At 38.3% G+C, this 26,668-nt stretch overlaps 1 protein-coding gene across 1 annotated transcript in view; it reads right to left on the reverse strand.

Annotated features, from left to right (window-relative positions):
* The window catches only part of ARHGAP15 (Rho GTPase activating protein 15), a 329,505-nt gene that overhangs the window by 289,359 nt on the left and 13,478 nt on the right, over window positions 1-26,668 (reverse strand). Inside the window, exon 2 of the mRNA XM_086465681.1 lies at window positions 23,413-23,592. Within this exon, the coding sequence (XP_086321807.1) occupies window positions 23,413-23,577 (165 nt within the window). The 5' untranslated portion in view covers window positions 23,578-23,592. The remainder of the gene's footprint in view (window positions 1-23,412; window positions 23,593-26,668) is intronic.

Here is a 26,668-nt window from a genome sequence, read left to right on the forward strand (position 1 = left end):
ATTCATCATGCAGTTGTTACTTTTGGTTCACCATGATATTAGAATATATTAATCTTAACTATTGCAGGTGCTTTGGTATAATTACAGATGAGTAGTGCAGCAATGATAGAGGAAATACAGAGTAAAAACAGTAGGAACAAAAATGCAATAGACATCAGTATTTCACTGTTTTTTGCCTCTAACATCTGTGTCTGCAAAAATGTGTTCTTTGATATTATGTCTATAAAAGATAAAAATCAAAGTTAATACAGACAGAGAGTAATGATAGATTATCTTTTCATGTCCCATTTGGATCTTAGAAAAATAAAGACAATAAATGTGAGAACTCAGCTACAACAGCAAAACGTGTCAGCAACTCTGACCTGAAATTGCACCCCAGAATAGTACTCTCAGGATAAGGGGCAAGCAAAAAAAAAAAACAAAAACAAAACAAAACAAAAAAAATCATTAAAACTTAATAAGTAAAATCCAAAAGAATTGCCTTTACAAAATCACATCTAACACATACACTACAATCAAAATGCACTCAAATGCTCAGTCTCTCCTGAAAGGACTGTCTTAACAGAAAGAGCATAATTAACATTGGCGTCACACTCCTGCAAGTCATCAGTTACTGTATACCATATAAACACCCTTGTATAAAATATTATTAATATTCCTAAACAAATGCTGAGTCCTCTCAAGTGGACTCTACATTAGTGCATCTCTTTATCCTGCCTACCTAATTCTTTCTTTCGGATTTAAACAAGCCAAAAACTCACCTTATGCTACTGCAGAAGCAATTTTTATTTTTGAAGGTTAATCCAACTCAGCAGGATTTAGGGATGGCACTTTTGCTTGGTCGTAGGCATGTTGGCTCAGGCCAGACAGCTGTTTGGACATTCTCCACTGGGAATCTTGCCCTCAACACCCACAGTTGATGCACATACATGGTCTACTGGCTGCCTACTTCCATGCCCATCTGTTCAGATGGCATGGTGCCCACTCACAAGTTCGCTGGATCCTTGCCCTTAGTGTGTAGATGCCAGGCAATGATGGGCTTAGATGGGCAGCCTGCAAAATACTGAAAGTGATCATTTTTTTCCTGTAGGAAGTCCTTCCTCTGTGATAGCACTGAAGCATGGACACCACATGCTACCCTACACTTAATAACACCTGTGGACATATATGTGCCAGAAATACGAAGGAGGGGCAGGGGGTGAAAAGTACAAAATAGAACGATATAAAAAAATATTGCAAGGATTCTTGTGTAAGAATATGCTCTGCGTTGTCAACGGCCGTGGAGGGATACCCAGGCTAACCTGAAACAAACTGGTTCCAGCGTCGGAGCAGCAGAGCCGTGGCCACACAAACCAGAGCACAGCCTAGTTACACTGCTTCTCAGGCCAGCGTGCCTCTGACACCCAGCTTCGCTGAAAACTACCTTGGGCACCGCGTGTCACTCAGTGGCCATAGCGTATGAAAACTGAAGGCAGATCGTACTGAAACTGGTGTGAACCAAATCCAGACCTGTCTAAAATTGCTTACCTTCAATGCGTATTCCATACATACTGTACTGCAGAAAATATCCCACGGTAAACAATGGCACCAGTAAAGGTAGATAGTAAAAAAGTCGTTTTAACAAAGATCCATTTCAATTTGTGTCATTGGCCTTTGAAACAGTAATTGAGAACAACCTACTTGGTAACAAGGGATTCTTTTTATGAAAATTAGTGGAGAAGAAAAGCTCAATTATTTTTTTTTTTTGACTCAAAAAGCTAACCTTATTGCAGATATTTTAGGACAAAGCAGCGATGTTGAAATTAAAACATCATTTTCTTCCCAAATATAGTTTGATTAACTGCAAATCAAGACATAATAATAATTTTATTACTTTAAATAAGAAGCTATTTAAAAATTAATATTTTGTTAACTATTCCAAAATACTATACTTTATTAACATCTTAATTGAAATTATTTGAACAACTTTATATACACATATAAGTCCCATGGTATTTTTACAGACCATTCACAGTTCTTTAGTTGTCTTTCACACGATGTATAGGAGTCCTTAGAAAAGTTACAAGCTGTAGTTTCTGTTCTTTGATTAGATGACTGAAACTTTTGAGAGAAGGAGGGAGAGGGAGGGAGAGGAAAATCAAAGGGATCTCTGCAGCAGCGAATATTTCCAATGGAGCCTTCCAGGACTCCTCCTTTCTGCCAACACTGGCGAACAAACTATCACACTTGCAAACGCTCATGGAAAATTAATAAAATGAGTTACAAATACCCATGAAACCTATGCCCAAAATTCTTCTAAGAAGTATTTTTCTCTTTTTTCTCCCCCTTCCCCTCGCAGGTTGCACCCCAATACTGCTCTAACGACTCTGGACACTTGCTAGCAGGCTTGAAAAGAGATATAAAAGCCACAGCACGGCTGGATCTGCAACCTGGCTTGGGGCTCTCATCTAGTCAGCAGTGGAAGCCTGTGCTCGAAGGCACATTTAAGCTGTGTCTAACTTAGTGTTTACTCTGGGGTGACTGGATTTGAACGCGCTGTCCCTACCCTAGAGAATTGCTTGCTGCACGGAGACATCAGTCTTGTCTTTGAGCGTGCTCCGCTGAATCAGTCATGTGTGACTACTTGATCTGGTTTGGTCTGGACATATTGTCGAATCGTTGTGTCCAAGTTTCACAGGAGCGGTGCCGAAAAAGTCCTGGCTCCAGAATGAAATCAGGTTTATAAGGAACACAAGCCAAAAAAATCGCTACGAACATCCAGTGACAAAAATCAAAGAATCCGAATAAAAACTATTTTGTTCTGACTTCCAGGCTTAGTTCACCTTCTTTAATCTGAAGGGAAAAAAATCCACTAAGACTACCTCCTTTCTAACTTTTCGGTTGCTGGTTCCAGGCACTGCAGAGGTAAAACACTGGCTTTTACAATAGAAAGTCTTTTGTTTCTGTCAGTACAGGAATTTTCACAAAGTACATTTTTAATGTGATTGGAAGGAATATCTTCTAACACAGGTCACGGCTGACAACCCCATAGCTAAATCTTATTAAAAACTATTCAGAGACCAAAATTAGAGACTGTAATACAGAACCACTTGGATACCTGTCAGATTGATAATATCTAGATGGCCATCTAACTTGCCACCTGCTCCCCCTTCCCTTTGCACTAATAACTTGAGTAAGCTTGTGAATGTGGGTTTTTTTCCCAATCCTGTTGGCTCATATTAGTCTCTCATATCATGACAACCTGTAATATCTTAAAAAATAACCAGCATTGCTTATTAGCGTTTTTCAGAGGACCAAAGTGCATATGCAGCAGAAGAAAGGATGAAGCAAAGTTTTCAAACAGATTTTCCCAGGTGCCATTATAAACACCAACGAGAAAGAAAGAATCAAAATAATGATAATAAAATACTTCAAGTAGCTTTTTAATCAAATGGATGATTTTGAAAAGGTCAATAAGCAGGACGACTCCTTCCTATTCTATTTGACATCACCATATTCAGCTAGGAAAAAAATTAAAATATTTAAAAGCTTAACTTTTCTTCACTCTTCCTTTGAGATTTCTCAGTTTTATATTTAATCACAACCTTGCAGCAAACCAGGTAGGACAGCGGTGATTGCTAATACTGTTACCCAGCTCTGGGATTCTCCACTTGCAATTTGCCTTCATCTCACGCAAAATTAATATCCCAGCACTTTTACCAAAACCTGCTGACGCAGTAAAAGTACTATAATGCAAAGGTTAGGGTTGGTTTGTTGGGTTTTTTAAAATACCGAAAGTAGTTCTTCGAAGCCTGTATCGGGCTTCGGGGTTCTTGTCAGACAAATTAAAGAGAAAAAAAAAAAAAAAGAAAAAAAAAAGTGTCCCCCATTGGTGTCTTGGCAAAGTAAGAGCTACGATTGCAAAATGCTATTGTCCATACTGCATAATACTGTTTCATTATTTGCACTTCATCGACAAAGAAACATTTCAAATAATATGACACTCCCTTTTGTGCTCAGCCCATGAATTGGTCCGTGTGCTGAAGACAACATGTAGGAGGGGAAGTGCATAGTTCTGATCCAAGCACACCGAATCTCCTGCTTTTACTCTTGTGGCGTTACACCGACAGCAAATGATATAATGTTAATACAGCAAATAAAGAAAAGAGAAAATGGAGTTATCCTCTTTGAAACTTCTGAAGCAGCTAGGCACACTGGAAATTGCTCCTCATTTCATTGTCCTCATTCTATTTTGATAGAGAAGTCACCTACCTTACATATGATAGTCAACAAACAAAACGAAACGGGAATTATCCACTGCCATCCAAAATGTGGGCAGTGTATAAAGGCAGTCTGTACTGTGGGTGCACTGCCAGAGAAGTCATCGACCTCACTTCAAAAAAAAAAAATCAAAACAAATTTTTAAAAAGAAAAAGTATAAGAAAAGAAAAAAAGGCACCTCAAGAAAACAAACGAGCCAAATGTTGTTAGAAGTTTTGGTGGCACATGAAAACAGAACTTTGACTGTTATTTCACTTCCTATATACCACGCTGTACATACACAAGTTCAACTCTGTCAGCAGAGTCACAAATACACAACACGTAAAGGAGGGAAAAAGGCTTTGATCTATCACTTAAGTGCTGGGTTTCTTCCTCTTACATCCCTAGTCCAATGAAGGCTTTCAAATAGCACCTGCCACTGTGCTTCTCTACCCCTTGACGTGGATGAGGAATCAAGATGGCACTGTTTGTGGAAATGCTGATATAAATATTTTATCCATACTACGCTGGACTTAGCCTAGGAAATTTCTGTTTGATATCTCCCTGGAAGAAATCCATTTCTTATTTGAAGGCATTAAAAAATGATGAATTTACCAATTCTCTTGGTGGTTTCCCACTAGTCTTTGCAAAATGTGCAGTAACTCTCTTTATTTTGGGGGCCTTCCAACTTCCAGATGTTTCATCTTGTATTGCCTTTTTCTGCTACATTAAAGAATCGTTTGGTGCCCAATGTTGTCCCTTAATGTAGGTAAGTACGAAATCCACTGCCTTTCAATTTCTTTCAGATAATTTAAACATGCTGATGTTTGCAGGTCTTTCATCAGCAAACGATTTTCCTAACCTCCAATACTTTCTTTTGCCTCTTCCTTGCATATATTCAATATTTTAATATCACTATTCTAGTTGCCTTTTCATCAGCGCCACTGACAGACATGAACATTTGTGATCTCTCTTCTTCATTATCACACACAAGGATCGGCTCAAACTTTTTGACACCGAAACAACCGTAGGAGCTATGTTTTGCAGCAAAATCTCAGAATACAGTTCCTAGTTCTGGGAACAGCATGGCCTGCGTTTCCCATATATACATACATTTGGATAAATTAAAATGCACTTCCAGTCATTAGGCAATCCAGATCACTTTCCACAAGTGCTTTTACCCAGACCTATTTGCCAGTCCATCAATCTTTGCTTTATTTTAAAATGTTATTAGAACCGTTCTATTTACTCCCATATCATGGATAAAAAGAGTGATTAGTGTCAAGCTTAATACTAGTCCCTGGAGAACAACTCTAAAAATACACCCAGTTGACGATGATTCCCCAGGGACTACTTTCCAAAACGTGTAAATTAATCAGTTCTTAATCCATTTAACGTGTGCTTCACTGATACAGCACATAGCTAATATTTAATCAGAATGTCACGTACTATTAAGTCGAGTAACTTACAAACTTTCATATACTTCACAAATATGGCTGCTTTTTTCCACGAGACTTGCATCAAAAATGAATGTGCTTTTCTTAATTTGTTTTTTATTCAGTTATGATTATTGAAATCAAAGGTATTCCTAATTTCTTCTTTTTTTTTTTAATTAAACTATGCAACAACTTTTCTATCAGTTGACCCAATAATCTGTTGGGTTGATCTGCTTATAAAATTTTCCTATTTACACCGTTTTCCCTTATTGGCATAAACATTACCCTTTTTGAAACTTTTGTAAGTACTATGACAACCCAATATTGGTTTATGATTGAAATCAATAGGCATGGACCACCTCAGAAAACTCTTTGAGGCTCTAGCTTGACATTCATTTAAGTTCCCTCACATTTTGCAAAATATTCTTATTTTTTTTTAATTAGAAAATTGTTAATTTTTCTAAAATTATCACTACTAGTAGATAACATTCAACATTATTTTAGTCATTAATAGCATGTAAAGCTCATCATCAGTTTCTTGCAAGGAAATCACGCATGACTTAAAACAAAAAAACCAAATGCAAACCCCAAACCTCACAAATATTTATTGGCTGTTCCTGGTTTTCCTGCATCACTATTAACAGCTGCATCATCTTAACAGCCTGCCTGTAACAGCACAGCATTAAGCTCCTAAAATTAGAGATGAAACAAGATTCTTGAAATTATTCCTGAGCACAGAGTTTAGAACTTAAAGAATTTTCAAAACTCTAGGACACAGTGAAAGAATCAGTTTGGTCCAGCGTTACAAGGCTTGCAGGATTCCCCTCAGCGATACAATATCTGGGGTGAAGTTTATCAGAGGGAAGATTTTATATACTGTTTAGCATTTGGCTGCTTTTTCCTGTGTAAAGGGTCTGTCTGTCTCTATAACAGGTGCCATTACAAAAGCCAGTCAACCAGTCAATATATCTCACTTTGCCACTACCTAGACTCAGTGACTATAGATTTATAAAATGCTGAATGCACAGCACGTTGTCTTATCGAAAGAACAAAACTACCTGGAATCTATGATTTCCAAACGCTAAAATAATGAAGTTGATTTTGCAGTGCACTGCATTTTATACAATCGTCTCTTTATCCGTAAGGAAAGACACCAAATCAAAAACAGGATAATTTGTCTCGTTATACAGGTGCACATACAAGCAGAAAGGCAGCAGAAAGCTGGCGTACCGCATCATGCTGATTTCTAAAATATTTGCTAATATCTTCTTGCAGGTTTAAGTATTCATGTGTGTTAAAGTGGAACACAATGAAAGATAAATCCACCTAAATTATAAGTCCTTCAGTAATTTATTACACATTGCCATAGAAACTGATTTGCAAACTATCTTCTGTGTGGTTCTAGAAGCACCAAAATTTAGACAACGTTCTGAATAAACATCTTAAAACGTTCTAGTGTCGGTATACAAAGGGCCGTTCTCTTCCCAGCTCAAATATCCAAAATGTTGTAAACGGAGACTGACCTAAAAAAACACCACTCCAGATTTGAAGACCGTCAGATCTATTACACAAACCCATTCAGGCACAGATATAGTGGTCGCAAACGTTCAGAAAAATTAGCATAAAAGCACATGTAACTCTAATAGGGGCTTAAATATAACCAGTGGGAAGTGGAAGTGGTTGCTTTCATATACACTACTGTGAGAATTCAACTATTTGTGGTGCAAGCGCACACAGAAGCGTGCAATAGTGAATTTTTTCCCTAAACTTTGTTCTTTTAATAATTACTAAAAGATTAAGAGGTAGTCAAACGGTACAGATGGACTTTTCTTTTCTTAAAATTGCTTGCATATGCTTTGTAAGTGATATTTTTCTGAGCCTAACACCCTCTGTTTTGTAGGTCATACGGCTATCTACAGACTGTGTGGATACTGAAGGCGCTTGTCTTTTAGCCTTCTGCCTCACCACATGATTGAGCATCCATATACCTTACAACCATACACCCTGTCGAGTGTTATTCTCTTACATATCACAATTTACCTCGCTTTCTCCACTCAAACATGCAACCAAGCTGAGCAACAAGCTGCTTCAGCTGCCATGTCATTTCAGTTTTTACACATCTTCTCTTTTTATGTGTGCTCTACATCTCCGTGATGTCTCATCTCCCCGTTCCACTGCCATAGGCTACGAGTCAGGAACAAAGCTCAGGCTCAATGTCAAACAGAGTGAAAATGGGAAAATATCATAGAAGAGAAAATTAATGGGCACAAACACAGCTCTAAAACTTCCATCCTTGTGGGCTTTGCAACTTTCCCTTGTTTCTTGGCAAAATCTGAAGTAGAAGAGAGTTATAGCAATTCTGTAGAAAAATCCTTAAAAAGGTATTTACCTAAGGAAAATACAAGCCCAAAAATTCAAGGTGGAAGAGTTATGCTTGCTTATTAAGAAATAAATAATCCTGTGATGTGTGTAATCAGCCCACTTTTATCTGAAGAATTAACTTTTTCCCACTCTCCACCATTTTCCTGCTTTCCCCCTTTCCTTGCCTGATCACCATCCTCGTGGAGATTCCCGTGTCCAAAAACACCTCAGTGACAGATAGTCCCGAGTCTAAGACACAGAAACGGACTCCAAGGCTGAAATCACAGCTTCCCTGCCCTGCCTGAACCGAGGCCTTTCTCTCGTTTCAAACAGGGAAATTTCAAGGTAAAAGTCTCTCTCTTGTCAACAGGTTCACCAGTTATGTCTTCAGAACAAAATCGTTACCTTTTATCTTTTCTTATTGATTTTTTTTTTTTCTGTAATAAACATCTTTGTTTTTCTAAGGAAATTCTGATGTTTGCAACCTACATCTGAAAACAAAACAAAACAAAACAAAACAAAACAAAACAAAACCAAACCACAAAATCCAATACTTTAAAACTGGTTGATCCTACCCACATGGACACGGCTGGCAAATACACAGATTTCCATCATATAGAATCATGGTCACAGATGTCATTAGCTGTTTGGTTACTATGAAATCTAGTTCATGGCCTAAGAGTTTTTTAAAAATAGCAATTGTATTATTCTGTAAAAAAGTAGAGGTCCCAGGGCACACTAATGTATAAGGAAAAGGGGACGCTTTGTTTTTATTCTCACACTATAGAATTATCTTGTTTTTAAAAATTTCTTGTTCAGAACACTGAACAACATTCCCAAATGAGTTTATCTTTAAAAAACAGCACTCCTCCTCTTTGATCCCAAAAATCAAACACAAGAGTAAATACTAATATGACAAATATTAACATTGGCATTTGATCTGGATCCAGGCACTTGATTTATCAGCTCAATTATTAATTCAGGAGGTAACACCATATTTTCTGCGACCTTGTTTCTTATTGTGTGTAAACCTTACCTGAACACATTACAGTAAGCTTAATAAACCCTTTTGGTTTTAAAATCATCTTTTCAGTATTTGTAGTATATAATTTATATTTTTAACTTACGTGCTGTAATTGAGCTTAATGCAAATTATATACATTTTCTTAACATCTTTTGGATGAGCAAACCAGAGTCGAAAGGGAAAATGCCCCTTTTTTGGGGTGTGTGTGCATTCATGATGCATTTTCAGTCTGTTTATTAAGTAATCATATCTGGGTACAAGTGTCAACACAATTTACGTTTTGAATAATGTGAAGCAGATAACCTCAATTAACAAGTAATTAGAGTCATTTTCCTATTAAGCAGTTTCCCTAATTGTTTTTGAAACCTGGAACTAAAATTGTAATAAATAATAAGCGGCCAAAACATGTCCCTGCATTAGCTTAATCCAGGCTCTTCCACTGGAGCCTGGGAAAAACGCAGCAGAAAAAAGGGCTGAATACCCATGTGATACTGAGAGGAGAAGGGAAATGTTTTGTAGCTGCGGACTTTTGCACAGTCTACTCTTTTCCGTTGTTTTGTGGGTGTTTGGTTTTTTTTTCCCCAGTATGTTTCTCTTTCCTTTCCCTTCCCTCTCTTTTTTCACTCACATAATTTCTTATATGAACATTTGATGTATGAAGTATTTGACTTAATCATTACTGTGGATTGACTAGAGCTTATCAGGGAAAAGCCATTCCACAGGACGTCATCTCTGTTGAAATACAGTTTATAGTAGTGCAAATTAATGTGATGCCTTATGTTCTACTTTGCCAGCATACTGTACCTCTGTTTATGTAAAATGATAAATATGACTCAGTTTTCCCAAACAGAACCATTTGTGGGTTTGCTGCTGGTCACCAAAAAAAAAAAAAATTAAAAAATTAAAAAGTCCTTCCTTTTGATATCAGTCTTTAAATAGGTAGATGTACAATAAATGAGCTCAGAGAACATTAAAATTGCATGTGTATTTCTCTGCTTACACTTCATGATCTCATGGAAGACACCTATGTTGCACTGTCTGCTCTAGCCAAAAATGAGGGGAAAAAAATAATCTATTTAAATACAAAAAGAAACCCAGCAGCTGCTTCTCATCCTAAGCCAAAACAAAGAATCAAGCTAAAAACTAACAGAAAATCCACCCAAAAGTACCAGGGAAAAAAACCAAACAAGTGCAATAATATCCTCTTCACCCACAAACCCCAGCCTCAATCAAAGCCTCCTGTCTTTCAGATACACTTTTCACAATTGCAGCTAGAGCTGTACTGGCAGGATACCCCATTTTCCCCTGAAGATACGGAAAGAGAAAGATTTCTTATAGCCTATGAAGGAACCAAAGTACCTGTGACTGCTCAAAAAGTCTCTTGGTTGGTGTACATCTGACTAGACTGTCCCCTCCACCCCACAAACAGACACTTTACTCTTGTCTCTGGAAATTTTGCCAGTCTTGGAAGTGTACAGGATTCATATTTTCTCCCTGTTTTAAATTTTTTAATAAGACAATAAATCAGATCCAAACCCCCGAAAATAAAAAGTGAAAAGCCCACAAAGGTACCCTGAGAAATTCCAGGAAAGGCTCTGGCAGCTATGGGAGGACATGAGCTGTTCAGAAGGAATACAAACATTTAAATAATATATCTGGCTGGAAATTAGGCTTTGTGAGAAATCCCATTGATTTCTTTTAAGTCATTTTATTAAAAGGTCTATTAATGCTTGGCTTGCACTTTGTGGCTATGAGAGATGTTGGAATGAAGAGCTATCAAAGGTGGCTATCAAAGTTTTTTTCTTTTTTCCATTTAACTTTTTCTAACTATTAAGCTGCTCATTTTGTGGAGACAATCATTAGTGTCTTTAATGTGAAACAAAGCTTCTGGATAAGAGCTGCTAGCTGAAGATCAATATGAAAGATATCATTTCAGTTACAGCTTTAATAACTGTAACAATAGGGAGCCTGGCATCGCCGGCTTTATGCATTAATGTAATTTAGAATCTACCAGGTACAAATCTTATCAAACATTAGCAGTGGCTGTGTTGGGATTTGCTAGGTAAGGAAACTGCCTGATAAATGGGAAGTATCTTAAAGGTAAACTTTCATGTAATCAGGCTCATCTGCACGTAAAACCATGAAAGAATTTACATGAAGAAAAAAAAATTAAAACCAAAAGGAATTCTTGGAGAATGATGGTAGTTTTTAAGGAACTGGTGGTGCACGAGCATGTAATCTGCTCAGAGTACACTAGGATGTCTCTCTTGTTTAGATCATTGTAAAAATCCTACGACCCACAAGACTGGAGGATTAGGAATTTCATCCAAAATCAGTACAATTAAAAATTTTCTACATACCCCCAATATGTAGAAGTCCACATCTACCCGGACGTGCATTGCATCGCTTTCCCCTAAACCACAGAATAGACGAGGAGCTTTTTCCCAGGCTGCCAGCAAAGCACCAGCACTACAGACAAGGAGCACCACCCTTCTTCCAGCCAGGGCCCACAGCTCCACTCAGCTGCAACAAATTCACCTTTCCCACCCCGTTTCTTCAACCTGCCTCTAAATCCCTCAGGTCCCTACTTGCTCGGTGCTTTTCACAATCACCAGCCCATCGCCTCAACTTTTCCCAGGCTTTTGAGTTTTGCATGGTGGTGTCATCTTTAGTCTTCTGCAACAGTTTACCTACAGTCACGTTATTTCTTTTCCCAGCTCTTCAATTTCTTGAGAAAACAAACAAACAAACAAAAAAGATTGCCCAACCTAAGAAAAAAAAAAAAAAAATCAGGCCTGAAAATGTTAAATCACAGGTTTTGGATCTTCCTGCAAAGTTATTCTTGAAACCTGATGCAACCAACTGGCAGGTTTTTAAACAATTTGTTTAACTCGTGTCCAAATGTCTTCAGGTTTTAGTGCTTACAGGTGGCCACTTTAGATTTACACTTTAATTTCGAAAAAGATCTAGACTGGGAACAGTGAATTTTCAGTTTATAATTTGCTGATAAAAAATGGAAAGCTCAAAGTTGAAGTAGCCAACTACTGAAAAGAGTTAGCACCTGGCACTTTAATTTTTAAACATTGTTTTTTTTGTGTAATGAGGTTATAAAGTAAAGAGTCTGACTTCAGGACCACAATCAAGAAGATGAGCTCTTAAGGACGACAGAACTGGTGATGTGAAGCTCAGTTGGTCCAAACCCCAGGTTTGGTCCAAATAAACACACAAAAGTTTGGATGCTCGTCTGGGTTTTCTACCTGCCTTGGGGCTAGAGATGTCATGAGAACAGATTCTCTCATCACAGCTGCAGTACTTCCCGTTCTGGCCACAGATGAACTATCCAGGAAAACAATCTTTCTTACAGAGCTCAGGGGGGTGGAAGTAAGGGAAAATGGGCTAGAGTATTTCAAATTTGATTCCAAAACTGGGAGAAGAGTCAGAGATTAGAAAGGATAGCACATTTTTTGCTTTGTTTGGGTTTTGTCTGTACTCTTAAATGCAACTTTTTACTGTAACTGTCGGAATACGCGGCAGCTCAGATAGTCAATAATCACGGAAAGGAAGGCATAACTGCTTCTAACGTTTAGGCATATTCAGCACTGTCCTAAAGTAACAAACATAAATTAGTATATTGGTCTCTGAAATACAAAGAAATAAAATGTTTCCCCCCTGCAGGCTGTATACTGAAAAATGAAGCTCCTTCTTTCCCTCAGGTGTAGGGTCTTGGGCCTGTGGAAGGGGAAGGTTTCAATTCCAGTCTTGTGTACATACGCATGAACACCCATAAACACAAAATCGTAGAGGATAAAGACCTATTTCCATCAAGGCTATGAACACCATCAAACAAGAAATTAAACAGAAAATAAAGCATTACCGTGTTAACATGACTGGATTGGATCCTGCACTTATTGCTCCTGCAAAAAGCCACTGACTTCAAAGGGAATCTGATCTGATTCAGGGCAGGAGAACGCTGCTGTCAACTATTTGTCTAAGAATAGGCACGTTGCCTAACAAGGACACTCTACTGTCTCTTCTAAAACCTCCGCTCAGTGGATTAAACAACATTTAGTGAGCCTGTCCGTATATTGTGCAATATCACATGTATTTAGGGCACGCACAAAATAATTTGATCCCCATTTCATTGCATCGGTAGTGTAATTATTTCAGTGCAGTAATAAAACAAACAAACAAAAAAAACCCTGGTTCTTTACCTCTGCTGTCATGTTGCATTGGGTCACTCGGTGTCACATGGTGTGATATAATGTAACTCAATGCAAGGAGACACATGTCCCTTCTCATTGGAAATTTAGAGAAATGGAGCTTACTTTTCCCCTGTGGGAAACTACGCAGGTCAGGTGCCCAAGACTAGCTATGGGAAGTTTGATATCATCGCAGTTTCAGTACCTACATATTTCAAATCTTATGGCATTTTGAAAGGAAATGTGTTAGATGCCACAATTTAGCTGTAATACAGTACTTAATAAAGATAGCGTGAGAGGAATATAATTCCGCAGCTTATATTCCTTGTCACAGCGTGCACTGACACATATTGCCAAAGAGAGTCTTTTAAACAATACTTTTAAGCATACTTTTTGAAATATACACTAAAAAACATGAAAGCCCTCAGAGAAACCTAAGGCCACTGAAAAGCACATGGGTATAGAATCAAGGGAAAAGAACTGATTAATGATGAAGCCAAAACAAGATTTTTTTGATTAAAAATAGTGAAACAGTTAAGCACAGAGCATATAGATAGGGAAAATGTACAGGACCTGGGGCCAAGTTCCCCTCTCAGTTACACTAGCGTAATTGTGGAATAATTCTATTTCAATTAATAGAGTTAATATGATGAGAATAGAATTATCTACGTAATGAGCATGACTGAAACGTAACAGTCGAACCAGCATTGAGACGGACTTTGCCATGCGTGCAAAGGAGATGTGCATCATCCTCAGTCCCGTTTTACAGGTCGAGAAACAGAAGAAAGGACTCAAAATCTTTTGGCAGGCTAATGTCCAAGCTGAGACCAGAGGAAAGATGGTACATTGCAGTCCAGCTCCTTCTCCACTTGGTTGCAACAAGTCAACACAGCAGAAGGCTGTCATGGAAGCCAATTGAGATATTACATGTATCAAATATTATCTCTAGCATCAGGGCATGTTGCTATCACCCTCCTGAAGAAAAGAGATGTAGCCTTATAATGCTTTCGGGTGTTTACCAGGGTAATGACTTCAGTGTCATCAACATGTCTATATATTTGAGTGCCACTGCAGGACCAAATCGCAGAAAAAAGTAGAAGCCTGAGAAGCACATTCAGAAAAGATGCAGGAAATAAGTTGGCCCTTCCAGCAAAAAACACAAGGGTGTGCAGAATGGACTATGAAATAACGATGATACAAAAGCATTGGGATCATTGCAATTTGAATTCGAAGTTAAGTTACAGAAAACTATACTATTCAGGGGGTTCTGGTTAGTTAAAACCTCGTGTCTAGGTTTTCCTAGTCTGCTCATTTGCCTTACCAGGACAGCTCAAAGGCTACATTTTGCAGAGTCTTGGAACACGCAAGTTTTGAGCTATGAGCGCTTGATCCAATCTCAGGATTGTCCTTTGGCTTTGAACAAGTTAAGACAAAGGAGAGAAACATTTGGAGCTTTGACAGTTCACCTCATTTACATCAAATTCATCGTTTTTGCACATTTTTGATAGAAAGAATGAAGGGGGGTGTGTGCATTTTTTTCCTTTTTACTTCTAAACTCTTGTTGGTTACACAGCCCCAGTCACCAGTTACCACTGAGAAATTATAGCCTCAGTCTGCACCTGTACTCTGCCCTCAAAGAAGACATCACATCTTCTGTGATGTGGCCAAAAGTTGATACTAGCATAAAATTCCACTGGTATTCTATAGATTACAGTAAAATCAATAATTTCAAAAGAAGAATCATGTATTTACCCCTTGCATTTCCCTGTGTTTTCTGAAGAACTACTAACGCTACCCTAGAAGATATTTTCTGAGTGTTTCTTTACCTGATTTTCTATCAGTTTGGAAATTCATGGTTTTCTTCTCTTGAAGAAGTCTTGAAGAAAAAAAAGGGATTCATTGGTGACCAAAAAAATGCAACAATATTTTGCTTTTCCAAAGATGCTTAACAGGGTAAGTGAACAGGAGGTAGCATCACATTGAAAGGAAGAGTGCTCAAACCACCCAGCATCTGATATTCCCTTCAGGGAAACGATCACATTTTAAAGGAACCATCAACTGGTTAGGCAGAAGAGCAGGGTCTGGGCTGCACCACCTGTCATCACCCTTCCAGAAGGCACACATGCCTTGGTGTCACCAAATGAAGGTAAGAACTCTGGCCAAACGTGTTAAAGGGTGAGTACAGGGTTCCTGGTACTGCCCCAAGCCCATGTACCAAGAAGGGACACCCCAGAGCACCAGATCCTTAAGAAGAGCCAGCACTGGCATCTCATGTCTCCACAGCTACTGCCAGTATCAGAGATTAAAAGGGCAAGCATAGATGAAAAGAAAATATGGAACAAAAAAAGTGGAGCATGGTTTTTAGATGGTGAATTAAATAACGTATTCACAACCACGTTTTCTTTTTTCCCCTCAAGATGTACATTACAACAGAGAGAAATGTCATATCTGAAGAAAAAAAACCCAACTCTTTACTTTTTTCACCCTTTTTTAGTTTGTCCTATCAGATTAAAAATATTTTTAAAATATTTACACCATCCTTTCTATGAAACTCAAAGGGTTTTACAGGCTTTGGGGAATGCATCGATCTTATCAAACACCCCCAAATGGCAGACAACTCTGTTAGTGACAACACAAAGGTTTCATTCTTTCACTAGATGCTAGGAAAATAACGGGGAGATATTCATAGAGAGGATGCAAAACTTCCTAGCAAGGCATTCAGTTAGGAAGGAATTCCAATATGGAGCATCGCTTCCAATCATATTTTCAAGCGATGGATGATGGGAACGTCAAGATTTTGAAGTCAGCGGCTCTTGTAGCTCGCATCTCCCCAGTTTTTAAAGGAAAAAAAGAAAAAGAAGCCAAACCATTTGGCATGGACTTGTGCTTCTGTAGCATCAGCTGCTTCACCTGTAATCTCTAGTGCTGCTCTGCCCCCTTGTGCTGCTGCAGCTGCAGAGCAGCCGTGGTGCGGGGACCGGGCGCTGCAAATCCCCCACTGTCACTTCTCACTTTTCTGGCAAGTTCAAGGTCAGTGCCTAGCTATTTTCAGCTCATCTCTTCTTGATCCATGCAGAGAAATGACAAGGTAACGTGATTTGGGGTCAGCTGTATTACAGGAACCGTTACATAAACGGAGAAAGTGGAAATCAATCCTAGCTGACAGTGTCTTCAGGATAATCAGCGCTCACTCCATGCCGCTGTCAGCTCTCCTGCATCAAACACCATGTTACTTCTGTCAGATCTCTTTAACAAAACCGTATTCTCACTTTTGGCAAAGTAAATAAATATTTCACTCGGGCTTGCATTTAATTCATTGTTTAGAGAAGTTTAACACTTTGGACTTGCAAAGAGTCCCCGTTTACACAGGAAAAGACATCTTATCCTGTCATGTCCATTACCGCCTGCAAAGGGCGTTGGCAAAGATACAGGCGAGTCTTATGAAATACCCCATTCTTCCTATTTTGTGCTTGATTTCTTCATGCGGACGATTGTCCTCCAATCCTCCGTTACTGAGCAGACCTCGGCTTCCCAAAGCGCTTACTACCTAACCCACGGTCATCCTCACCCCAGCCACATCAGGGCTTTTCCTCTAACGATTTAGGACACCTTCCTCAATTTGTTTGATTATTATTACTTTATCTGAACCATTTCCTCCCCTAACTAGACATCTTCCCTAACGCAGAATTATGAACATATCATTTCACAAGATGTGCCGCGTTAGCCGCGTCTCGATGACAGCACATGGTATGTCAGTTTAGGGAAAGAACAGCGATTCTATCCCACCCACCTTGTGCTCCCATGAAACTGCCAAGCCCGCAGTACTCCGCTGAAGAACAATTTGCCATAATATTAGTTGTCAGTAAATTCAAAGACGGAACTCCTAAAGCTATAAAATGGATTAGAAGCAATTTAAAAAAGAATTAACAAACTAGAGTAAGAGTATACTGTCAACAAACAAATGCTTCATCATAGCACTGTAATTTGGAATTTTAATTACCCCTCTGCTTCTGTAACAAAACAATGTCTGAACTGGCAGCCATTTGAATCTCTCACAGGTCATTGAGCATTCTAGTTAATTACTCTATGAATAGCCTGTTTTTCTCCCCTCTGGAAACACGTTTCTAATGGCAGTCAAGGTCTGACAAATGTGTCATCTACATAATTAGCTAGGAAGCAACACAAAACATTAAACATGCTTTGTGCCGACAACTATCAAAACATTTCATTTGTTGTCAATTATTCATTACTTTGTAGGTTCTGAAGGGGTTGTTATTATGAAAATAAGTCCAGATGCTAACAAGGTTAGAGTTTTTTATTCAAATTAGTAATCAGAGGACTAACTTTAAAAAATGTATCCCATGTACGTTTATGGCAGCATTCAATCAGTACTAAATTATAAACGAATTTAGTTAAGTTCAAGTTAAAATAGCCATGGCAGAGCACATACACTAATTTGTAGAGTTGCATCTCTCTTTGAAGTTTTAGGATCTAAGCTGAAGTAGCAAACTTTCAGAACCTTTGGCAAGACTAATTTGTGCTTGGTAAATAGAGTAAAGATTTTCACAGCATGAGATAATGTAAGATTGGAAGAAAAAAAAAAAAAAAAAAAAAAAACCTGGAGGTTTTTGAACCTTTTTTCTACCCTTCTGTCACACTGAGTAAAAGTCAAAATCAGCAATTCCGACTCATATAATATCTCGTCTGAACTTCAGTTTGGTTTAACAAGGAAGCCAAACCAGTTACATTCACCACTCCCTTAATAGAGCTGAAATGAATTTATCCTCGCTTTTAAGAAGAAATAGGTGCTGGTTATTTCTTTTTTCTATGATCTCATTATGATGCTGCCTATCAAGCTACGCAGCTGAAATGGTACAGGGAAAATGTTTGGAGGAGAAATAAATGGGGAGTTGAACAATGAAATTAACTTCTTCCTTTTTAGCCAAGGTTATTTCAGCTGAAATGCTAGAATATAAATATACGATAAACAATACATTCTCACAGGGCATATGTAAGAAAAAAATAGATAAAATACATTCAGAAAAAGAGAAGACTTGTTCTGAGCCTCAAAATACACCTGCACACTAAATGTTGATCCTCAAAAAGGATTGGGAGGCAACATGCTTTACTCCATTGAGAAAAATTGCTTATTGAAGGTAACCTGAACCCTAAAATATGTTAATGCATTAATATTCTACTTTCAGTCTCTAAGTCAAAGGAGTTTATGGTATGTAGGACATACAGGAGCACATAGGGGCACACCTGGGAGCAGTGCCCAGTGCTGGCTGTGGGCCTCTGCCACAGAACCAGAGCAGCTCTTCAGGAAAGGAGCAAGGGATACGCATAGGAAATGGCTGAAAACCTGGAGTCAAGGGCCGAACGAGTCGGTCTGCGAGCACGACACACACCAGAGAGCGGATCTAGGTCTTGAAAGCACGAAACCAGTTTGAATACAGTAAGGGGACATATGACACACTTCATTTCTCATTTTCCTGCACTAGGAAGCAGAAAGACTAACGTTATTCAACAGATACTTTTTCTTTTTGGACAATATTCATGTTCAAGAAGTAAAGCTGGACTGTGTTTATGGGCTCACTGCTTTCACACCTACCCTGAAATATTTGGAGCGAATAAGGTGTAAGCTTGCATTTATTAACAATTATCACGCTAGTCATGAAGTGAGATGAAGTAGGTGCATCTATAATGGACTAGTGTATGACAGTAAAATTTGGAGAGAATAAAGCTTGGGCAGGCACGGTTAGAACAAAATAAAGAGAATATTTTTCTCCTTCCACATGAAATGTACACAACTATGACAGGAGAAGGTTTTCTGCTTTTAGAAATGTTTTGTCAAGATTTCCTTTTTTCCTCCAGGAAAAAAAAAAGTAATGTGGGGGAAAAAAGGAATCCTCAAAAACTTTCTCTAAATAAACTAGACTATAAAAGAAGCTCTGATGATCTCTCAGAGATTGAAATAATCCATTTTCAGCTAAAACTACCCATAGCAATGAAACTGAAAATACTCTAAAAAAGGGCTGGAGACTGTCTTGTAATTAACATTAAACAGATAACATATTTACGAGGAAGTCAAAATATTTTGGAAGCCGATAATCCTGTAAGCCTTAATATGGTATAAAAACAACAAATAAATGCAAAGTGTTACTGTTACACATGCCTGCCTGATCAATGGTTTTCACATATTGATCTATAAATGGAGTTGACAGTCTGTGTTGGCTGCACATTTTCCAAGCAGCTCTATTTTTGTACAAAACCAATACGGGCAATTACCTTTGTTTGAGATGCCAAGTCTTATCAATTCAATGTGATTTAGTGTCATTTTAATTAAATATCAGGATCTACTTCAGGACAATCTATACAAACAAAGCCTCAAACTTGACTATAAGCTTGATTTGAAGTAAACATGTACAAGCCCCGTGATTTCAAAATATGGCTCAAAAACTCTGCTAAACAGAAGGCTTATATTTTTAGCAATTTTATTTCTGTCTTTTTGGCTAGCCATAACTTTGGCAAGTGTTCTATGATCACAGGAGTAAGAAACAAAAGACGATTGCTTTCCGTTTCCCTGATAATGTATTAGAGAGATAAATAAACCTACCAGTCTGTTTAACCTAATCAGAAAAAGCTCTAATACATTAACATTTTGGAATGTCTAAATAGGTTCTAATTCTTAATATAGACACCAATAAAAAAAGACATTTCATTGTCTGAAGTTGTTCTGAATGAAGCAAAATGCACTTCCCTGGGGTTTAACAGATGAAAATAGCAAATATTCATTTACGTTGCTAGTTCAGATGCTAACATTAAGCACAGAAAGAACCCTTGCTTACCACAGTCTGTGTCCAGCTTCGTGATTTGTGCTCTTTAAGCTCCACATTAATATCAATTTCAACCTTTGCACAAAGCTCAGCATTTCCATCAAAATAAATAACCTAAACCCCCAAGAATCTGCATTTAGCTTTTGCGTCAGTTAGCTTATGCGTTCCCCATTTGCATTTTCACTACTATAAAATGCACAAGTGCATACGGCCCTGCTGATGTATGATGCATATTCTGCTTTGTCACAATATAGAAAATAATCTGTCCACCTTCAAAAGTATAGCCCCAGGTGTGCTTACAAGCATCACAGCAAATGCTTGAGAATACAGCAAATCCCTTAGAGAAAATTATGTATTTTCTTCCCTAGAAATCACCAGTCACCTTTCTAGTTTCATGCCTGGTTGTTGTCTGTTATTGTCCAGAGTCTTTATTTTTGGTCCAAATATGTTTTAGAAATACATATTTTTATTGATTGTGCAAAAGGTGCCAAATGCTGCTTTCCTTAATCCACTGAAGTCAGTGGGCTCTGTGTAAGTTGAGTAAAAAGGATTTGACCCATTTATTAATAGAACATGAGTATAGTGCACATGCCAAATATGGGTGGTGAAAGAGTAATCTGGAGTCCCTTATTCAGCTTTTTCTAGTTTTTAAAGAGAAAAATCTCTGTGATGATACAACAAAAATATTCAGTCAATGTAAAATAGAAAATAAGCATAATCAGTGGATACCTTATAGATCATATCCATCATCTAAACACAGGGAGAGTGTCGAAAACAGAAATTTTCCAAATAGAAAAAGCAGCATAAATCCTGTTTATCTTCTAGCACAGAATAATTAGCTTTGCTCAACGTACTGGCAATTTGTATCTTTTAGCAGGAATCTGTGTGCCTTTATGTGCAAAAGTGAAGACTGCACACTGGAAAGAAGCATCATGATTTTTTTTTTTTAAATTAGTAAATGCATACACACATGCACATATATATATATATATATATATATATATATGGGTATGTGTATATCTCAGCTGGACCCTGCTTTTTCAAGCCACTTGGACAGTGACTACTCTTCACCACTACTTTCCCCAACATCCTTCACAGGTCTTGCGCAGAGATTCAGGTACGTCAGCGTTGAATTGATACACGTAATTGATATTTCACTGGTCTTTTCACTTGAATCTCACTGCATTTCTTCAAACGCTCTACACGTATTTGAAAACGTTCGGATCCTTAGGAATTTTGCTTTTAGTTTGGGCGTTAGCAAACAACTTTAAGAGGCTTATTTAAGTAAATACACCAAAACACTTTCAGTCTGTCAATATCTAGTCAGAAAATTCTGCATGGCAAAAAGAGATGAAAAGAATTGAAATAGAAAGGAAATTAGTAGCATGGCAAGCTTTCAACCTATTATGTCGGAGCCAAGTTTGCTTGGTAAAATGACATATACTCAGTAAAATTCCGCTTTTATATAATTAGCTACTAAACAAATGTAACACAAAGCAACTTTTCAGCCCTCAGTGAATGAATATATATCGTACCTGCTATGGTTATTGGAATGCGGCAGTGAATATTTATGTCTAATTTAACTTTTTAGAGCCCTTGCTTCGTAACAGTCCAGCATACTATCCCCAAAACTAAAGTTATGTAACAAGGTAATATCAACAATGAGAAACTGCATGATAAAATCCTGCCCAAAAGTGAAAAATGCTAATTTTGTCTCATTTAGCAGCTGGATACAGAAATGCTCATTAGTTTTAAGAGGGTTAATCCTTTTAACTTTTGCATATTGATATGCCAATTATGCCTAATTGTACAAGAGGCATCAGTCAAGGTAATAGTGCATAAACACATGAAAGTTATTAAGTACATCCCAACATGTAATAAAGTAGGTGTTAATTGGTAGCTGAGTTCTGCAGGCTATTGAGGTGGATAATTCATTGAGAGATGGATCACTTGTAATTTCTCTACATAATTCCTTTTGCAGTCTCATGCTGTGATGTTTTCATGCTTGTCAAAAACAACTGCAGCCTAGTGCCTTTTGTTAAACACAGCCAATAAAATATGTTAGGCATCATTAAATATACTTAACTTTTAAACTTTTTCAAAGGTACAGTTCTTCCTGATAATACATTATAGTATTCCCAGTAAATTACTATAAGCATCATTTCAGGTTTGTAATGGAGTAACATTCACGTCAGATAAAAAGGAAGAAACATGTACAGCGTGTCTGAGGCAAACAATACCGTTTAAGTGGAAGGTAAATGAGTATTTTATCAGCTGCTAAGATCTAAACAGATTTTTCTCTCCAGAAATATAAGGCAAAATGTGTTAAGCTATACCAGAGAAATTAACAATAAAAATAACATATTTCTAAATAAGTCTGAATTTTGAGTTTGAACTTCGAGTAAAAATGGAAGAAAATACAGCTGTTGTCGTAGGCTTCCTCCATTTAATAACTTGGTTAGAAACCTGAATATTTCATAGGAACCCATTACCTCAACAAAACCAAAAATTAATGGTTGGCATAGTTGTGAGAAGTGACTGAGACCTGGGATTCTGTCCCCAGCTAACAGAGTTTTCTCCCTCATTTGCATTCTCCGAGAACAAAATGGATCTGGAGTCCAAAAAGTGGCTAACGTTGCATAAATAATTTTGTAACATCATATGGCCTCAGCTGCAAGTTGCCACCATTATGGAAGAAAATTAACCAGGGGAGACTCATACCAATCAGTTTGTTTAGTAGCTCAGAAGGAGTACAGGGGCAGGGACGCAACTGGCAACAGAGTTCATCACTAACTATTTAATTTAAAAAAAAAATGGTAATGGATAAAAAATGACTCAACTCTTTCAACTCTGTCAACTATTAAAATAATAAGATGACTTCAGTGTCCGATTTTTTACAATTCATTCATTCTTACAGCAAGACTTGTTACGGACGAAGTTGGCCTTTATTTACAGACTTGTAATTTCCATTTCTTTTCTTTTGTCTGCTGTTAGAGTTTGCCCTTTGAGAAACCGTGACATATATCTGATACCGTAAATACTATTCTCTACAGCAGACATACTTAAGTACTGTAACGTTTGAGAGCTGAAATGCTGAGTAGATGCTATGATCATGGCCACCAAAGCTAAATTCTGTCTTTCACTGAAAGAAAATTGTTACTCCAGTGCCTAGCCACACTCCTAAAAACGTATTGGTGTCATTAAATCCCTCCTTGCAAGGGATGATCATGAAAGCAGTATCTTAATCACACTTAAGATAATTCCGTGGTTTTTAAAAAATTGGTAGACTCAGAAAACATTAGGAGTATTTTACTTACAGGCTCAGCAACTTTCACATTCTCGGACAAAATCATAGATTTGCTTTGGCTCAGTCTGTCGTGGTGACTGCTGGCATTTTTGATCCTCATTTGAACAGCCCCCGTACTGTGGTGGGAAGGATTAGGCTTTTCAGAGGCTGTATCGGAAGTTGTAGACCTTTCCATGGTTACTGGGTTGACCTGAAGAACATAAAATAAGAGCGTTAATCTAGGGACCCTTCATACAAAACTGCATCAATGCCAGTTACACGTCAGTGTAGTCAGGAGAAGAAGCTGAGTTATCTTGCTGGCAAGATCTTGATCGTCTTTGAACACCAGGATAACTATCAGCTGTGTCAGTCTGTAGTTTTATTATTGTCTTTATCACTCACCCATCCCAACTGCCTTGGAAGAGTTAGTTTATGTAAAAGATTATCCTTATCTCAAAAGCCATTCTCTTCTATGGTGTAATCTCCCTGCAAGCCTCTGTCACGTCCAGCTGGCAGGCACTACACTTTGTCTTTGGCCCTGCTCACACTACACATTTTAATCTTGCAAAGGAAAAACCACATGCTGTGAAGCCAATTAACATATCTTACCTCCACAGTTTGGTACATGCATGTTAAAAGTGCATCACAGGACCATGCTGCAACCCTGCTAGCGTGCTAAATTCAAGCCCAGATCTAATAAAAATTACTTTAATTTTTACAACTCTACCAACGTCACAGATGGGATTTTTGCTTCTCTGTTAATTTTGAAAATTTTGACGTGAAGAAATGGCTAAGCATATCAGCTCTCAAGACTTTGGAGGGCCCAGGAGGAACTCGTACAGAATGATCACTTTCTCTAGTAGTGCTGCTGTTCAATCTCCTGTCTTGGCACTGGTGCAACTCAATAAACTCCATTCTAGCTATTCAAATTCCCCAAACATTTTTCATCAGCAAGAGTGGCTTTACGTTTCCTGTACAAAACATCAAGACAGTGATGTACGACACTTGCTCTATTTTCCTCCCCCCCAGTTCACCCTGGCACTACTATACATAGATTGTGGGTGAAGTAACATGGTAAGAGTCACAAGAAAACTTGCTATTTATATTACTATGTAACCATATGAGAAAATGTGCAAGGAAGAGATACTCTATAAGCTGGAGTTATTGGTTTCCCCAACTATGGAGCCAGGGAAAGGGAAATCCATTTAAGTGCAGCTATAATATAAACTGTTGAAAACCAACATTTTCCAAATGGATTTGAAAAACACGACTTGCTCTAGCAATATCTTCCCAGCCTCTGAAGACTCTAAGAGATTAAATTCCCTGATTTCAAGAAAGCCCATTTCAATGACGACATCAGAGCAGAGGAAGATACGGTACCACTGTGAACATGGGAGAGGGAGATGAGGCGTGCTACTACGTGTCTTTGGACAGGACCAAAGCTGTTGTGCTGGTGGAAGCACACAGCTCTCAGCTTCACTCCTTCCTGGCCCTGATAAATCAGTTTCTTACAGGAAACTGCCTTAGATGTAGAGGACAACAATGAGAAGTTATGTGGTCACAGAATGGCTGAGGTTGGAAGAGACCTCTGGAGGCCATATGGCCCAACTCCTCTGCTCAAGCAGGACCACCCAGAGGTGGTTGCTCAGGACCGTGTCCAGAAGGCCTTTGAATACCTTCAGGGGGATTTAAACTCGTAAACCAGAGATATGGAAACACAAGGAAACACAGCACTCTTGAAGAGAGAAATTCAAAGAAGAAAATGCTTTAATATTAGCCATTACTCACTCAACATTATGTGCCATGACAGAAACACAGACTTTAACAAAAGCAACAGCAAAGCTTATGCCTATTGGCTGTTTCCTGCCTTGAATTAGTTACTCAAGGATCCCTACAGAAGTTGAACCACAGAAAGAGAGGAGTAAAATTTGGCTAAAGCTGTTTCCTGCTACTCAGGAGTGTGAGTGTCTATTTCTGCTGCAGAGCTGGTATATGACACTGAGGAAAACTCTTGACATGGACCTTTGGTAGACGGCACCGTGTGTTCACTTCTCACCACCCTTCGGAGCAGTCACCGCTCAAACCCATGTCGCAGGGACACTTTGCCATTTTGGCAGTAAGGTCTGCAGCAGCTCTAAGTAGGAAATGATTTTTCCTTCTAAACTTGGAGAGTCAAACCATTTTGTATTTCATGTTGGTATCAAATCAAAATTGCTTCTCAACAGATTTTCAGTAGGCTCCAGGCTGGAGAGCTGATCAGACTCGAGAGACGAGAGCAACACTGGCTCTGTCACCGATCCAATGTTTGGCTGGAGCACATCTCTCAGATTTTCTTCTGAAATCTCCCAACTATAAAACTCCGACATATCCCTTCTTGGGAGCACTACGAGTTTTAATTAGGTAGTCTCTGTCTGGTGTTGTCAGTACATGATGTGCTATAAAAAAGTTTAATAGTATGACAAAGTCATACCCTGGAACACAGTCAGTAAATGACAAGTCTGCAAAGACTTGTGAAAATTTTTATTCTAATTTCGTTGAACCTTAGTTAATTTTCCCCAAGACTGGAACTAATTCACACACATCGCAGTATTACAAAGAGACTTTCTGAGGCACTAAAATTACAGGAACCACCATTAAAAAAAATATATCCCAAACCTCAACATTTCCACCATCAGATTTTGTCCTAGTGTAGAGCATGGTGAGAACATGCAGAATATGACGGAGATCTGGCAGAATATGAAGGAAAGGTACAAGTTACAAAAGTTGCTCCCTCAGGATTTCCAGGTAGAAATCCTTTGCTGCCCAAACTCCATTAAGACTCTTAGCGTTATCGGCCCTGCATGCCAGTAGATGGCACCCTGAATATGAGCTCCACGAACACAACGGCCTTGCATTCACACTTGCAAGAATTTGGTAGTACTTACCCTCTGCCCTCTTTTTTTCTTTTTTTCCTATCATTTTTTTTTTTTTAAACTTTCAAAAAAGAATAGAGGGGAAGACAGTCAGGGAACAGATAAAATCTTAACAGAAAATAGAAAAAGGATCCTATCTGATGCTTTTATGATTTGGTGCTTCCAAACTGTTACTAGCAGCATCAGGGCCAAGTTTGGGCCGGTTTTGCAGGGGAATTCGTTTCACGTACTTTGGAAGGCAGAGCTGCCAAACCCTGTGCAACTGCTTGTGAGGCACTCCATGTTCATTATATAATTAGCTAATTTGCCTTTTGGCAAATAGTTAGCATCTGGATATAAATTTTAGTTTTGAAACCTCCTACGGTTGATTTGCTG

The sequence above is a fragment of the Leptosomus discolor genome, chromosome 5 (genome assembly GCF_034619465.1).
Source record: "Leptosomus discolor isolate bLepDis1 chromosome 5, bLepDis1.hap2, whole genome shotgun sequence".
In the NCBI taxonomy this organism is placed as follows: Eukaryota; Metazoa; Chordata; class Aves; order Leptosomiformes; family Leptosomidae; genus Leptosomus; species Leptosomus discolor.